Source organism: Capra hircus, chromosome 15, assembly GCF_001704415.2.
Source record: "Capra hircus breed San Clemente chromosome 15, ASM170441v1, whole genome shotgun sequence".
Classification (NCBI taxonomy): domain Eukaryota; kingdom Metazoa; phylum Chordata; class Mammalia; order Artiodactyla; family Bovidae; genus Capra; species Capra hircus.
Window position 1 is genome coordinate 48,715,933 of NC_030822.1, and position 17,569 is coordinate 48,733,501.

Genomic DNA, 17,569 nt, shown 5'->3' on the forward strand with positions numbered 1-17,569 from the left:
AGAGATGGGACCATTTATTTATGTCCCCATTTCACAGATGAGACAGAGGCTCTGAGAGGTCCCAGGTAACATACCCAAGGGCACACAAGAAGGGAGAGCTAGGCTGAACGTCCAGGTGTGTCTGATGATCAGCTTCATGAAAGAGGATGTGTGCTTTGTGTTTAAAGACAGACACACATTCTAAGACAGGGCATTTATCATGGAGACCATGTAAATAGCTGCTGCTGTCCAGGTCAGTCACTGTCTCACTGCATGATGGGACTGCAGAGGCGGTGGGGTAGCTTCTCTTCTGAGTGACGGGCTCCCTTCTTCCATCAGGATCCGTTTACTTCTACCTCAAGGAGCTCATGGCCAGGCTGGCCAGGCTGGGCCATGCTGTTAGTCTGGGGTTTCCCTGTCATGGCCCCATCACAGAATGGAAATAACCTCACACTTCTTTAGTTGAAGCAAATGAAAATGTCTGTGCCTTACTTCACTTTGGTTTTTGTGTGTTTTGTGTCCATATGTACCTATACACATGGGCTTTTGTTTTTATTTTCCTAATGGATGAAGTTGGCATGGCAGAAGCTGAGCTCTCTGCAGCAGAAGGGAAGCCTCCCAATGAATGAGGATGGTTAAATGAGAGGAGGTGCTTTTCACAGTTTGTTTCAAACAATCACTTAATGGGCACAGGAAATTTCTGCGAAATGGGTGAATAGCGTGGGTCCATTTTATCAGCCCCTTAATGAAGTAAAGCCCACTGGCTTTTAAGAGCCAGGCAGCAAAGAAAAAGTGGTCTTTATCCTCACACACCAAATCTGTGCATCGGTAAAGTGCAGGCCCTGACAGGAATTTCAATTATTTAATCAAAAAGAAAATGAAAGAGGTCTTAAGTGTTGTGATTTGAAGACAGCCTTTTCATAGACCAATCTAGTGTGCGCTCACATTGAATATGAAGGAAAATGGGAAGGAAATTAAGGCAGCTTTGGCTTAAATCATGTGATTGCAAATAGTAAATTAGTTTCTCGATGTTTTCATTTAAGTGTTTAAGTGGAAGGTTTTATTCCTAATGTAGCGTAGTGACACAGAAGAGAACCCTCACCGACTCCAGCTTCCCCGTCTTCAGGCGGTGATGCATTTGCCCTGGGGAGGGAGAGGGAGAAAGGGAGGCTAAGATGGAGAGAGAAGGGGAAGCGGAGCCGCAGTCACGTTGAGGTGCTTTTGTTTTAAATTGCTCGCAAAGTAGCTTTCACAGCAACTCATTAATCGGGCAGATGAGTAACGTCTGTTGAAAACGTACTGAGTGAAATGCATTTAATTTGGAAGGGAAATCAGAAACTGCATTAGTCAGAGCATTTAAATGGCAGCAGCATCCAGTCGCCTGTTGTTTTGTTTGATGCGGCTTCACTGAGATTGTTCTTAACGGATAAGGGTTGGTAAAACCAGTTGGCATTGAGCTTCAGAGAAAATATGCCCCTCTGGCTTTCAAAGGCCTCTGGGTGGTTTCTCTGGGGCTTCAGCGGAACCTGCTGGTGAGATGGGTGAGGACATCCTGGGAATCTCTCGGGAAAGCACTAAATGGGTTGGGCCGAGCTGACCTCTGGCTGGTGCAACAAGTAGCTGGAGGTCATTTCTTTGCAAATGAGCATCCCTTTGTGTTTGTAATTAGCTTTGATTGTTCGGCTAGGGGCCCGTGGCGGCGCACAACAGAAGGTCTGGCTCTGGCTCACTCTGTGGACCAACAGTGTATGGACTTTTAATATCAAATTAGGCAATAGGGCTTGGCACCTCTGAGGATTAGACTTGCCAGCACCCCGCCTGTAGCCCACAGTGGGAGGAGAGTGGTGGTGAATGTGTCTTTAAACTCGCCATTGTCTTGGTTATGCTAGGATTACTGACCTTCTTGTCTTCAGTTTCAGTCATCCAAAGTATACCTCCTCCAGGAAGTATTCCTTGACTACCTCAGGCCAAGAGATTTATTTTTCCCCCCTTGGCATTTAGAGGATTCCTAGATAGCTTTTGGTCTCTGTTTCTGTGATGCTTTCTGGACACTGAATACTGAACATACACAACTTTTACTGTTGTCTAACTTTCTTTTTATGGTTGAATGGTATTTTTGCTCTTCTTTCTTTTTATTAGGGAAATTTTCAACAACTAGAACAAAGAAAACTATAAGGAATTTCCATGCATTGCTCACTAAATTTTACTGGTTATTAGCCTTTTGTCGTATTTATTTCCTCTTCCCTGCCCTGGTCTCCAAGACTTAATTACCTTTCTCCATTATTCTAAAAGAATTTTTTATGCTTGGTATGTTCAAAGCAGTATCTAATCAAGGACCACACATCGTGTTTGTGTCTTAAGTTTCCAGTCCTCATTTTATTTTTATTTTCCTCATGGCATTGTTTTGTTGAAGCAAATGGGGAATTGTCCCGTGGAATGCTGAATTGCCTGGATTTATCTCACTACTTCTATGCAGTATGGTATAGCTTACCTTTAGGTCCTTTGTATTTTCTGAAACTTAAAGTCAGATCTAAACCTGATTGGATTCAGGTTAAGCATTTGGCAGGAATACTTTATAGGTGATGACAGGTGCTTCATGTAACATCATAGCAAGGACACAGGTAATGTCTAGTTGTCTCACCATTAGGGATGTTAAAATTGATCACTGAGTTGAAGAGTTGACCGCCTGATTGCACCAATATAGAGTTATAGTTCCTTGTCTGTAGACAGCAAGTAATCTGTGGGGTGGTACTTTGGTGCCATCAAAAAAAAAAATCAGTTTCCCCATTTCACAGCAAATGAGGGCCAAGAACCTTGCATTAGAAAGTTTCCTGCAGCACCTGGTTGTGTAACCGATACGGTAACAATTCAAAAGGTGATTGGTTTTGAGAGAATAAAATAAAAAACTTAATGAGAAATTCTGTATACCCTCCTGTGATACATTGGTTAAAGGGCTCAACAACTTTGGGAGTCATGAAACACTAACACTTCACTGGATGTGGAGAGACTCAGGTTTCCTAGCCTCAGCTCGGCCAACAATTTGCTGTGTGACTTTGGGCAAATCACTTACCTTCTCTGGAACTGATGTGTAAAACAAGGAATACAAAAAGAAGAAATCTGGGACTTCTTGGCAGTCTAGTTGTTAAGACTCTGTGCTTCCAGTGCAGGGGGTGATGGTTTAGAAAGTAAGATTCCCACGTGCTGCAGGATATAACCAGAAATAAAAAGAAATCTCTAAGTTTCTACCAGCCTTAGAACTCTAAAAAATATGATGACTATTTGGACCAGGTGGTTGGAGCCTGCAGATCTTGAACCTCCTTGAATCTGCAAACCACCAGCCCCTTCTTGCACCATAGGTTTGTGGTATTTAATAAGCTTACAGGTTGTCATAGCAACCACCGCCCTCCCCATAGCTTATTATCTGATTGCCAGGTCGGCTCTCTGCCCCATTTGATAGTGAATTGGAAAGGTGACCAGGCATTGATTGACTTTCATGCCATTTTATAGACAGTGGAAAACACTTGCTTCTTTCCCAAGCCAAGAAAAATCTTCCAGGCTTGATCATCTGAATGGCTCTTTCACCTATGCTCTTATTTATTCACTTACTCAATAGTTGAGACCTTACTATGTGCCAGACATTGAACTCGATGCCTGAAAGAGCATTGGTCCTTCTTTCTGTGGAGTTTACAGTTTAGAGAGGGAGTGATGATGGTTAATCGCCAAGTGGTGTCTGACTCTTTGCAACCCCAGGGGCTGTAGCCCACCAGGCTTCCCTGGGGTCCATGGGATTTTCCAGGCAAGAATACTGGAGCAGGTTGTAATTTCCTCCTCCAGGGGATCTTCCCCACCCAGGAATTGAACCGGGGTCTCCTGCATTGCAGGCGATCTCCTGCGTTGCAGGCAGATTCTTTACTGACTGAGACACAAGGGAAGCCCCTAGAGAGGGAGACAAATGATTAAAGAGGCAGTTGCAATGTAGTGAGAAAACTATCACGATGTCAGAAGTATGGTAGCACAAGGGCAGGGCACCTAATCCAACTGGGGGCATCAGGGAAAGGCTTCCGGGAGGAAGTGATTTGTTTTAGCTGAAAACTGGAAGCCAGCGCCGACATGAGAGGTGGCAAGAGCAATAAATGTTCCTGGCAGAGAGGGTAACTTAACCTACTGCCAAAGGATTTTAAGCATGGACTAACAATCAGATTTGTACTTTTGAATCATCACATTGGCTAGTGAAGAAAGGATTGGAGGGAGTGACAGAAGAGGGACATTTAAGATCATGCCAATATCCTGAGGTTTGAATGTCTTAAAAGCAGATGATGTTGTATTTACATTTTCTAAGCTACTGCTCGGAGAGGGCAATGGCACCCCACTCCAGTACTCTTGCCTGGAAAATCCCATGGACGGAGGAGCCTGGTGGGCTGCAGTCCATGGGGTCGCTAAGAGTCTGACACGACTGAGCGTCTTCACTTTCACTTTTCAATTTCACGCATTGGAGAAGGAAATGGCAACCCACTCCAGTGTTCTTGCCTGGAGAATCCCAGGGACGGGGGAGCCTGGTGGGCTGCCGTCTATGGGGTTGCACAGAGTCGGACACAACTGAAGAGACTTAGGAGCAGCAGCAAGCTACTGCTGGGCTTCCCTGATAGCTTAGTTGGTAAAGAATCCTCCTGCTATGCAGGAGACTCCGGTTCAATTCCTGGGTCGAGAAGATCCTCTGGAGAAGGGATAGTCTACCAACTCCCGTATTCTTGCCTGGAGAGCAAAGAGTCAGATGGGATTGAGCAACTTTCACTTCAGAGGCTACTACTATCATGGCTGACATCCACAGAAAGTGACTAATAAACATTGTTGGGCTTCTGTTGTGGCTCAGTAGTAAAGAACTTGCCTGTGATGCAGGAGGTCGTCTGCAATGCAGGAGACTGGGGTTCGCGATCCCTGGGTGGGGAAGATCCCCTGGAGGAGGAAATGGCCATCCACTCCAGTATTCTTGCCTGGGAAATCCCATGGACAGAGGAGCCTGGCGGGCTACAGTCTGGGGGGAACTTAGCATCTAAAAAACAACAACAACAATACAATGCTGTCAGAGAGTAAGTGCTCTAAGCTATTATCCTTAATAACAATTAACATTTTCATGCTGCTGGAGAGTTTTGAAAGATCTTTTACATATTTTCCTCATAAAATAGTCCTACAGTGGGTCTCTGAGGTAAGTGACATTATCCCCACTTTGCAGATAGAGTAACTAAGCCTCTTAAAGTTGGAAGAGTGGGATGGGAAAATTTTTCACTTCATAACTTTTATGGTTTTTCACCTTGAATGATTTGAATACTTTTCCTATAGAAAAAATAACATATAGTCTAGTTGGAGAAACAAAACATGGCCATGAAAAGAGATAAAACATATCAATGTTGTAATTAGCCTCTTCTAAAAGCCCAGTGAGTGGAACATCTGCTAATACTATGGTGACTAAGTGCTGTGGACAGGGATAGTTTTCTCAGGGACAGGGGTATGAACTGGATCTAGATTTGGATGGAAATTTTCTATGTAGATGGGAGGTGATATGGATGAACCTTCCTGAAAGAGACAGATGGAAGCAAGTTTTAATAGTCAAGTTTTGTGAGGCTAAGACCTCAGAGTGCAAAAGAGGAGAGTGAAAAAGCTGGCTTAAAACTCAACATTCAAAAAACTAAGATCATGGCATCCAGTCCCATCACTTCATGGCAAATAGATGGGGAAAAAGTGGAAGCAGATCAAACCAATGCCCCCTGCTTTGCAAGGCAGATGTTAACCACTGGACCTTCAGGGAAGTCCTTGATATTATTTTCTAAATTAATGTTTCTGAACTCTGTCTGGGAGAAAGTAGGATCATGAATAATGCAGCCATCCAATAAGAAGTTGTCATCTTTCTTAAAATCATCTTCAAAGTATCTTCTAGAGCTAAATAGCTATTCCCTACTTGGATCCAAGAGATGACTCCACCTTCTCAATACATTCTTTTTTTTTTTTTTCTTGACAAAAAACTCTTTCTACAATTATATAAGTCTGCTTTTATGTAGCAACATGGTGTCAGATTCATTAATCACTCATGTCTGTGATATTGATCATTTGGGCTTGCTTTTACCAGTTAGTTGGGCCACCAACACCACTACCACCACCATCACCTCTATCTCTATCGCCAGCAGTAGCACCAGCAGCAGGGCTGCTTACTAAGCATTAACTGTGTTAATGCTTACCAAGCACTGAGCAAAATGAATTGCATATATTATCTTTTAAAAGTTTAGATATAAGAAATTCCCTGGCAGTTCAGTGGTTAGGACTTTGTGCTTTTACTTCCAGGGCTCTGGTTGGATCCTTGGTCAGGAAACTAAGATCCTGCAAATTGAGTGGTATACCCCCAATCCCCCCAAAATTTGAGATATAATTGACATATATATATTACCTTAGACAGTCTCCATTTTACAACTGAGAACAATGGGGCTTAGAGGAATTAAACAAAATTTCCATTATCATGCAGCTAGTACGTAAAGGTGATGGAGCCAGATCTCTAATCTTAGTCTGCTTGACTCTAACCCTGTTCTATTTTCAACTGGCAGTGTATACTGCTCTCATCATCTTGAAGCATGTGTGTGTGTGTGTGTGTGTGTGTGTGTGTATTCATATCGCAAAGTTAAAACTTTAAAACAACCTTTCTGTTATTTTGAATTCTGGTTATTACAGGCCATGATATGAATTTTATAAAGTTATAAGTTTATAAGTATATTTATAAGTTATAAATCCTCCAATGAGAAGAACTGGGGAGATTGTCCTCTTAAATCAAGGGCAGCAGTTTCAAGTTCCATTCCAGGTGAGAAACAGGCCGCATCTATTATTGTTTTGCTTGTCTAATGTGGTCGGAATGAACAGAGTATGGACACTGGGGTCAGATAAACCTGAGTTCAAGTCCTGGTGTACAAAGCTGAGCAGCTCTACCTAAGTGATCTTCCATTTCTTAGTATGTAAAAAGGAAGAGTTGTGATACTCAAATGAGAAGGCAGAGCAAAATGTATGATAAATAATATAAATGCAAGCAATTTACCTCATTATCCATAATGTCATCATTGAAACAGTTAAAAAGCATTCTTCAAAGACTTGAAGTGACTAAATCCATATTATTCTTAATTTCTGGATGAAAGTGAAGTGTGTGATCAACTTTTAGAAATCACATATTTTATATGACAATAAAGGCTTGAAGAACTTTTACTAAGGAATTAAAGTTTAATGTCCCTTATAGGCAAATATCAATTAAACACAACAGTGTACTAATCTGGGTCCAGTAACTTACAGAAAAAAGCTAAAATCATAATAAAAATAATAGAGTGAATTTTGATTGGAACATTCTGGGGTTAAAGTATAATAACTTTTTTTCTTTTATATTTTAATCTTAAAATTATTTTTGAATAAATATTACATTCATATGATTCTTACAGAAAAACATACAAAAGGGCATTTAGGGAGAAACCTGCTTCCCATGAAGTCCCTGGCACCTCAGTTCCTAAAGGCAACTAACGCTAGTACCTGCTGGAGTTCCTTTTGTTCTGGGTTTGTATAATTTAGCCATGCTGCACAAATCATATCTGTTGGATAAATTTCAATGTGCATTTGTAATTTTGACATATATTACCAAGTTGTTCTCCATAGAGATTGTACGAATTTGCATTCTTTGAATCAATATATGAGAATGATTCTTTCCTGCACAGCCTTGCCAACAGAATGAGTAATTAGATTTTTAAATTTTTTTATTCAACAGATTAATGTCTCACTGTTCTCTTTCATTAGTCTTATTTTTAGTAGTTATCATTATTAGCCTCTTTTAAAAGATTGACAGCCATTTATTTATATTTTCTTTTAGGTGAACTCTTTCCATCCCATGCCCATTTTTTTTTTCCTATGCCCGTTTTTAAATTGTACTCTTTTTTAAAAACAATATTTATTTTTATTTATTTATTTATAAACAATAAATTGGTTGTGCTGGGTCTTAGTTGTAGCACGCCTGGTCTTTGGTTGGAGCATGTGAACTCCTCATGCTAGTATGGAGGATCCAGTTCCCTGACCAGGGATCAAAACTGGGGCCTCCAGCTTTGGGAAGGTGGAGTTCTTACCACTGGGCCACCAGGGAAAGCCATTAAATTGTACTCTTGATTTTTAAAAATTGATTTGTAGGAGCTTTTTATATATAAGAAACTATCCTTGTGTCTGGGATACAAATTGCAAACACTTTCTCCCAGTTTCTTGTCTTTTTCCTTTGCTTATGATAATTTTTGTAATGCAGAATTTTTAAAAATTAATTTTTATCAGTTTTATTCTATGACTTCCAAGTTTTTATGTTATACACAGAATGATTTTTCCTATTTTAAGTTTTAAAAACTTCCCCAATACTTTTCCTTCTGTTTTCTTTTAAGATTATGTTCTGTGTTGGTTATTGGAAGACAAACCCAATATTATTCTCTTACAGTGACAACATTTGTACCTCCCGTGTTTTTGGTCCACCTAACTTGATTGCATTGTTAATGAGAGTTTAAAGAATAAAAATCAGGTTGCTTCATGAACAATATTCTCAAACAAAATATAAACAATCCAGCATTTTAACAAAACATACCCAATATTTAGTTCTATGAACATTGTCCTTTTGGAAAATGTTTACAAATTTCTGTACCCAATGATAGAGTTTGAAAGGATCTTATAATCTCTGATATTAGAAAATCACATAGTAAGTATTATGGTAGCAACTCATAATTTTTGAAACTATGCATACTAATTTTGTACTATTGTTTAAAGTACATTGTGCTAGTAGGTGCTAAGTTTTAAATCTGACATAGAATTTAAATGGTTTAGAATGGAAGAAAAGAATACTTAAAAGGCATTTTGTAAGCTTATTAGGTTTTTCCCCCTCTGGTAATATACTTAGTTTTGGGGTCTTGATGTCTTTTGGGGTTTTGATGAGGAAATGGTGGAATACTAATAAGACACTTATTCAAACTTCATTCTTATTCTACTATATACTTCTTAGAGGATTAAGAAATGATGTGTAATTTCTTACATTTCAAACCTTTAACGTCAGGTCTTTCTTTTTTCCTGTCACTTTGTGAAGCTTGTTTTGAATTGAGAGGCCAAAGTCAACACAGAAAACTTCAAGAGAGAAATAGAAGTTTTTAACTCTTCAGATCTTATCCTCAATGAGCAAACTGGATAGAGTTATTTCTCCTTAGGTTAGAAATACTATGATTTAAATATCCTATCCTTGAGTGTGTTCTCATAAGAGTTCACATCCTAATTTTCAGTGTAAAAGCATTATTTGAAGATACATTTGCAGGAAGCATTTGGTGACTCTTGTTCTTTTTTTCAGCATGTCATCCACTTTGGTAGTGCTTAAAATAAAGTACTCAGAAGGTAAGTTGAAACAGACAACAAGCAATATAATACAAAATGTTATGAGTAAAGTGTGTTACTCAGATCCTTCTAAAATACGTTTCTCTCTATTTTGAAGGCCACGGGATAGGCATCTTGACTAATGGAACCAGTCTCTTCCTTTGATCATCAGTAGGGTTATCTTTTCAGGAAACCGAGTCTCAGTTCAGATGACAGTTTTAGATGAGGCTGACATGAAAGAGAGAAGGACTTTTTAATTATTAGCTCCCTGAGAAATATGCATTCTCTCTCTTTAGATTAATAATTCTTCAGCTGAAGCCATAAACAGGAGCTTGATCAGGTCTTGTGGGTTGAGGGGGTGAGGTGGGGATTTTTTTGATCTTTATTTTTTTGCTCAGATAGTAAATAGGATCTGAATGTATGTGTCAGCCTGGCATACAGTTACAGTCTGCTGACTCTGGGTAGATCAATTTTGGTCAAATGAGAATAAAAAAAATAAATGTAATGTGAGTGCATTTCTTTAATCTCCTTAGGCTTGGGGAAAGCTTGCAAAGATGGGTAGTGAGTACCCTCTCAGACAGCAGATGCTCAATAAATGCTCACAATAATAGAATATCATAGATGGATGAAGGGGAAGCATTGAGAATGTTGGAGTCTGGCTTCAACAACTTCTTTCCATTTTCTGTTTGTGAATACCTACTTTGGAAAAGAGCAAAAGGAATTATGGCAATTAACTCAGTGTGCACTGTTCAGTAGCTAGCCACTAGCCATATGTGTTTAGTGAGCACTTGAAATGTGGCTAGTCTGAACTGTGAACAGAGATGTGCACTAAGTATAAAATATATACTGGATTTTGAAGATTTAGTATAATGAAAGGAATGCAAAAAAACTCAGTGATACCCATATTGATTACATGTTGAATAATATTTTTTATATATTGGGGTTAAATGAAATACATTACTATTTTACCTGTCTCTTTCTACTTTTCAAATGTGACTGATAGAAAATTTTAAATTACTTATGTGGTTTGCATTATACTTTAATTAGATGATGCTTGTCTGGACTTTGGAGATAATGTAGGCAATGAAATATCTCTGCTTTTAAGGGCGAACTTGCTAGCTATGTAACTATATGATTATTCTCCTTAGGTAGACTGGTGGGAGAAGAGGGGAGAGGGAAGCCTGTTGACTCTGGAATGCCTCTTCCCTCTGACCTGAGACTTCATCATGCAGGCAGCCTCAGTCACTCAGCCCTATCCGATTCTTTCGCAACCCCATGGACTGTAGCCTGTCAGGCTCCTTTGTCCATGGAATTCTCCAGGTAAGAATGCTGGAGTGGGTGGCCATTCCCTTCTCCAGGGGATCTTCCCCACCTAGGGGTTGAATCTGTGTCTCTTGCATTGAAAGGTGGATTCTTTACTATTGAGTCATCTGGGAAGCCCACCCTGAGCCTTACCCCAAAATTGAATCTCAAGAAGGGGCTAGGCACCTTGGGGGCCTCCTTTACCCAACCTGGGAAGTAGGATGGGCCAGACCAGAGCCCCAGCATCACAGAGAAACTTGACAGCTTTCTTCACCTCCTGATTTCCCAAGAGTCTGGGTTGTAATAACTCTACCTAAGAGGAAAAAGGAAATTTTGTGGGACAAGCCCTGCCAGGACAGCCTGTGCTCATACTGGACTCAGGCCCCATAGCCCCTAGTGGGGTCCCAGCTGAGATTACCTGAGCACCCTGGGAGAAAGGTGTATCCTTAATGGAAAGGGGTGGCGACGGAGGAATCTCTCTCTCGGCCTCCACTTCCGATCCCCAATTTCCACCTCTGAGCCTCCAGGGGCCTGCGTTAGCGTGGGCAGTGGGTCCACTCTCTCAGCCACAAAGCTTTGCTTCCCAGCACTGCTGAAAGGGGAAAGGCAAGGAAAACTCCAGCAGTCTTGGAGGTCCTGCCCTCTCTCAGAGCTGTCCAGTTTCTTCCCTCCGTCTGGCACTTCCCAGGTTCTGTGGAGGCAGAGGAGGGAGGGCTGGACTCCTGGGGAAAAGGCCTTCAAGCGCTTCTCCGTGGGGCTGGGCTCTTGGGCAGGTGGGTCCAGTGTGAGCAGTAGAGAGAGGGGAGCGTGGGCAGGGCCTGGGGAGATAGCTTTAGCTTGGAGGGGGAACAGGGAGTATGAAATAAAAGTATACGAAGTAAAGAGGCAGTAAGGACTTCCCTGATGGCTCAGATGGTAAAGCGTCTGTCTACAATGCGGGAGACCCAGATTCAATGCCTGGGTTGGGAAGATCCCCTGGAGAATGAAATGGCAATCCACTCCAGTACTATTGCCTGGAAAATCCCATGGACAGAGGAGCCTGGTAGGCTACAGTCCATGGGGTCTCAAAGAATCAGACACGACTGAGTGACTTCACTTTCACTTTCTTTCAAGGACTGAGCAGGCTGCTTACTTCACCCTCTCCCTTCCCTCCTTGGATCCTGTGAACATCCAAGGAGAGGTGTAAGGTTGAATTCTGAGACAGGGTTTGCAGTACCATGGCTCCAAGGTAACTGCTATCCAACAGAGTGTTTTACTGCCCCTACTCCCAAGGGACTTTCAGAAATCTTGTCATTTCTGAGGCTGAAGTTAGTCCCCACCCCCAAGTGAAGCTGAAATCCCACCCTCAAGGGTGGATGAGTCTGCTCTGTGTAGGGATGCAGTGTAGGTGTGCTGACCCAAAGGCTCTTTACAGGGGCTACTGCTGTTTGCATATGCACCATTCCCTCAATGGCCACTCTGCCTCTAGAGTCTCAGGAGACAAGATGCCTCAGCTCTCACTGGGAGCTGGTAGATGTGGGTCAAGTGTGGACTGTCACCCCCACCACCTCTTCACGAACTTGTCTTCCCCTGGACTAGAGCTAAGACCAAGCATTGACTCCCAGAAGCCTGCTATATTCCCTCTCTGAGACCACCTGCTTTGGGGTCTTCAGTTCTTACCATTATAAACTTTAAAAAGATCATATTTCAGGCTCCAGGACATGAGTTCTGACTTCATTTAGAGGTTTCCTTTCCAAGATCTTATTTTAAAGTTATTTCCCCCTTCATTCTCCTTCCTCTCACTCTCCTCATCTATTTACCATTTACCAGTTCATCCGTATGGAATATGACGCTCCCACTTCTTGGAGTGCTGTAGTTTGGGGCCTAATTGATTCTGGTAATTAATTTGTTCTACCTGCTAGATCAGATGGAAATCCTACCCGTGCGCCCAAGGATTAGCACTTGGCTTTCTAACACCTCCTCTAATTATCTAATAGCATGGGTTGTGTGGACTCAGTCTCTATTAAAACACTTTTACTATTAGCAGTAGTGATTGGAATTGTGATGATGACTAGATTTCAACAAATTAGAGCTTAAAAATGGAGAGATGGAAGAGAAGTGGCTTCTTTTAATTTCCCTGAGTTTAACATCAATAATTAGAGCAATTTTCAGAGATGTGAGCTGAAATTACCCCTGCTGTGTTGTAGATGATCACCTTAATTTTAGCAAATTGACTCCAGGGAAATAAATGTGACAGTTTAGAAAAAGACAAACAGAAAACAACAACAACAACAACCCCAAAAGATTGGGAGGAAAGTGAAAAGAAAGGTTGAAAAAGGGAATGGGAGACAAAAACACAGTACAATTATTTGGCAGGCTAGGGTTGGCTGACAAGTGATTGTATAGTAGGAGTAGCAAGTCATGTGAGTGGAATGAGGAGAGCAGAAATTTGAGAGGAGGAGGAGGCTGGCATTAAGAGGTAGTTTTGGACATATTTATACAGATCAGATTACCTGACTAATGTTGATATAACTTTCCTCACAACACCCTCTAAAACGGAGGTAAATAATGTTATGATCATTCATTTACCTCCACAAACTAGTCATCCCTTACCCATCAATTTAAGTTGGGTCAGCAGATATAGGCTCTCTCCTCACTTCTTCTCTTCCCCTTCTGCCATCATTGCTCTAAAGTTTTAAAGCCCAGACCCCAATGCTGAAGTACGTGCTTTTATTCTGTTGCTTCAGGGCCCTTTAAATGCCCTCTGCTCTCTAAAGAGGAGTTTGTCCGACGGTAGAGACCTTTTCTCTTTCGCTTTCTTTAAAAGACAACTGGGAGCTAGGCAGCTCCTGCAGTGGCCAGGCAGAAACTGAGGTCCAGAAACCTGGTAAGAGCAAGAATCCAGTTTTCTCTGCTCCACTCTTCCCGGGCCTGGCCGGTCGCATTCAGCACCGCGGACAGCTCCCCGCCCCGCCCCGCTCCGCCCCGCGCCCACCGCACCCTCCCCTCTGCCTCTGGCAGCCTTGCCATTGGCTCTCCCGGCTCCCCTCTTCAAGCTGCCAATTCTCCTACACGTAGACCCAATCTACCCAGGAGCTTATCTTCTCGCCTCTCCAGCTCCGGGGGTAGCCCAAGGCCGAGAAGAGAGCATCAGGGTGGTTGGCTCTCGACCAGGCGCGGTGAGACGCCGCCTGCTTCCTACACTTCGTCCCCGGCCCTCGCCCTGTGGCAGGCGCTCGGTTCAAGATGAATCTCAACTTCACCTCCCCTCTACACCCGGCGTCATCTCAGAGGCCCACGTCCTTCTTCATCGAGGATATCCTGCTACACAAGCCCAAGCCGCTGAGGGAGGTGGCCCCTGACCATTTCACCAGCACTCTGGCCTCCCGGGTGCCTCTGCTAGACTATGGCTACCCACTCATGCCCACACCCACTCTCCTGGCTCCTCACCCCCATCACCCACTACATAAGGGAGACCACCACCACCCTTATTTCCTCACCACCTCGGGTAAGTAACAGGGGTCTCAAGGAATGGGGAGCAAGAACAGGTCTTCCAGCAGACTCTGAGCCTGTGGTGGAGCGGAGGAAAGGCCAGAGCTGCCTGGGCCTGGCTTGGCGGCCTCCTTCTCTAAGTGACAGGGGAAGAATGTTGGGGATATAGCTGAGAACACAGGGAGCTCCCTTGAGGCATGCCAACGCAGGGTGGTAACTCTGTACTTTTTATAATGAAGGACACATGCCTAGCCAAGAAGTGGCTGTCGGTTTGGGTGATACTCTTGATGCACAGTGTTCAGTTTCCTTTTTCTTGGTTTTGGTCACTTTGGTGCAGCTCTGTCCCCATCGCTATCTCTTTCACTCTGAGGGGGACCCCTGACTATCCCACCCCATGGAAGGGAACTCAACTTTTCAGCCCAGAAGCTCAAAAAGCTCCAGTGGGGCCAGCTCTCTCCTTCCAGGTGCTGAGCATTCGCAGATACTTCAGGGGTTTAGAAGTAGAGGGTTTGGGATATTGTAAGGACTGAAGGTTTGGACTGGCCTGAATAAGGGAGAAAAGGTAATAAAAAAGAGAGGAGGCTGTTCGTTAACCCTCTTCACTTCCAACATCCATCATTTAATTCACAGTCTTGGGCTGAGCTGCCCTCCCCAGCCCCAGTTGCTGGCGTCTCTGGAGCCCCAGCCAAAGTAATTCGATTTCCGAGGCATGGCAAAGATCAGAGGCCAGCAAAGTCTGGCTGGGACAGGGATATGTGGGGGAAATACCCAGTTTTTTTCCTGCCTCTCTCTGAAAGGCCACACTCACACTTTCTTTTCCGGCCTCTTCCTTACAGCGGGAATAGAGTGATTCGTTGAGTCCAGATGCAGGGCGTAGCGGGAAAAACAGTCCCGGTCGGGGTGGGGTCTGGAAAGACAGGAGACAGTCTGTGAAATGCGGGCGCTGGAATCGACGACAAAAGTTAAAGCGTTTGTGAAGCGGTAAAACCCAGACAGGGGCACTGGGTTGGAGGGGCAATTATGAAACTTGTGTCCGAGCTCGCCTTTTGGTTTTGGCTTCACCACGGGCCAGAGACAGCTCTTTAGCGCTGCACCCATTCTCCCCGCAAACAGCAAATAGTGGACAAAGCCCGAGATACAGGAATTACCTGTTTTCTGTTTCTGCTTTTCTCTGTGGAGTCAGTCGATATTGATGTCTGTGGCGGCTGGTAAGCTTGGCGCGCCTCAGAAAAGGTAAAGCCTGCGAGGGCCAGGAAAGACTCGAGAAGTCTCCCGAGGCAAGGCGCTTCAATCCTTCTGCGCGGGGTTGGAGGGAAAGAACAAGAAAAAGAATGAGAACCAGATCAGAGAGCGGGGTCCCCAGCGCTTCCCCGAAACTGACAGGAAACGAGCGAGACGGAAATTACCCCTCCGTTTTCGCTCAGGAGCTTCACTCGCATCTGACTGTTGGTCTATTCCCTTTGGTTGCAGGCGGGGAGAACCGGGGCGGCTCAGTGAGAAAGGTGCTTTTTAAGTAAGGGTTGTGAAGCAGGATCACATTCACTGCTTCCATCAGCCCCAGGACATCACTGATTGTCGCTGAGTGTCCAGAGAAGACTGGAAGGATCGCGTGGGGGCGGGTGGGGAGGAATAGCTGCTGGACCGCTCGACGTTTGCAAGAATATTTTGGTAGGCGCGGCCAGAAGTTTTTCTCCAAGAGGACATTTTCAAAGGCCTCCGGATCTATTTGATAATTTTCTTTTCCGTTTTACTTACTGTTTACTGTTTGTATTTATAAATGGCCTTTCTGATAAAGATCTCCAAGCGCTATTCTTGCAATTTGTTCCCTCCTGCCCTGCGATTCCTAGGAGAAGCTTTGGGGGCAAGGAGCGGGACCAGTGGGGGCACTAGGCGGAGGGGCTGCCGGGGAACTAGGGTGGGAGTGGGGCGAGGGGCGCTCTCTGCCCACTTGACCGCTCTTCTCTTCGCAGGGGTGCCGGTCCCCGCGCTGTTCCCGCACCCCCAGCACCCGGAGCTGCCGGGGAAGCACTGCCGCCGCCGCAAAGCTCGCACAGTTTTCTCGGACTCGCAGCTCTCGGGCCTGGAGAAGAGATTCGAGATCCAGCGCTACCTGTCCACGCCGGAGCGGGTGGAGCTGGCCACGGCCCTCAGCCTGTCGGAGACGCAGGTGGGCCGGAGGAGGGGAAGGCCCCTTCTCCGCTCGCTCCTCTCCCTAACGCCTCTGGGCGGGCCGCAGATTTCCCCCTTGATTCTAGACTTCTCCAAAGACCCGTAGGAAGACTACCGACACTTCCAATCGCTTGTCTGAGTCACTGAAGCAAAATCTCTCGAGCGGGTTCCGGACACGGAGGAAACCCTCCTCGAATGATTCCGATGATCACGTCCTGTTTGAGAACTACCATTTCTGCGCTTTCCCCCACTCCTTTGCCATCAGGGCAGTAGCCCGGGTCAGAGGCAAATCAGTAAGAAATAAAGAGGATTCTTGACCCGAGAGAAGTCCACATAAGGTTTTTTTCCCCCCTTAATGTTTCTCACAGCCGCAAGTCTTCATACCCACCCTCTCCCTAACACACTCTCACACACATGCACAAATATGAGCCTTCTTCCTATTTCCCTGTCCTGAGTGGGAGAATTGTTTTCATTTTCTTCCAGACGCTTTTCACCTGCAACCCCAAAACGCCTGGCTCCACCCCCTCTCTATTTTCTGAAACCCAGCTTGCTGTGAAAGCGCAGGCCTGCCAGGCCCCAGTGACTTTCTGATGAGAAGCAGCGAGTCTGCTTCTCTGCTCTTCCTGTCCAGGAGTCTTGCTGGAACAGGTATTTAGATGTCACAGTCAGAGAAAGTAAGTGGAACGGAAAGGAAGCTCACCCATGCAGCACTTACTGTTAGAGGTTCTAATTAATAGCAGTATTAGTATGTATTAAGCACACCATATTGAGCCTCTTTGTTATTTTGGGGCTATTACTTCTGAGAGCCCTAGGATATCTGGTTCCCATTCAAGCTAAGACGACAACTTGTGAGCCGTGCAGATGTGACCTAACCCAAGGGCGAGACAGTCAACAGCTTCTGGATAATTCGTCAGTGGGTTGAGGTCTATTAAACCCCAGCAATCGCTTTTATCTTCGCTGAGTCTGAAGGAATGACGTGCTTTTCTTTCTTTCTCCCCGGAATCAGGTGAAAACGTGGTTCCAGAACCGCCGGATGAAGCATAAAAAGCAGCTGAGGAAAAGTCAAGACGAACCCAAAGCGCCTGATGGGCCCGAGAGCCCCGAGGGCAGCCCCCGCGGCCCCGAGGCCGCACCCGCCGAGGCTCGGCTGGGCCTGCCTGCCAGCTCCTTCGTGCTGACGGAGCCGGAGGACGAGGTGGACATTGGGGACGAGGGGGAGCTGGGCTCAGGGCCGCACGTGCTCTGA

The 17,569-nt window shown here is 44.5% G+C and overlaps 1 protein-coding gene across 1 annotated transcript; it reads left to right on the forward strand.

Annotated features, from left to right (window-relative positions):
- On the forward strand, positions 13,909-17,569 carry BSX (brain specific homeobox). Its single transcript, XM_018058991.1, has 3 exons — positions 13,909-14,170; positions 16,125-16,321; positions 17,330-17,569. Exons 1-3 carry the CDS (start codon positions 13,909-13,911, stop codon positions 17,567-17,569), a joined length of 699 nt encoding a protein of 232 aa, XP_017914480.1.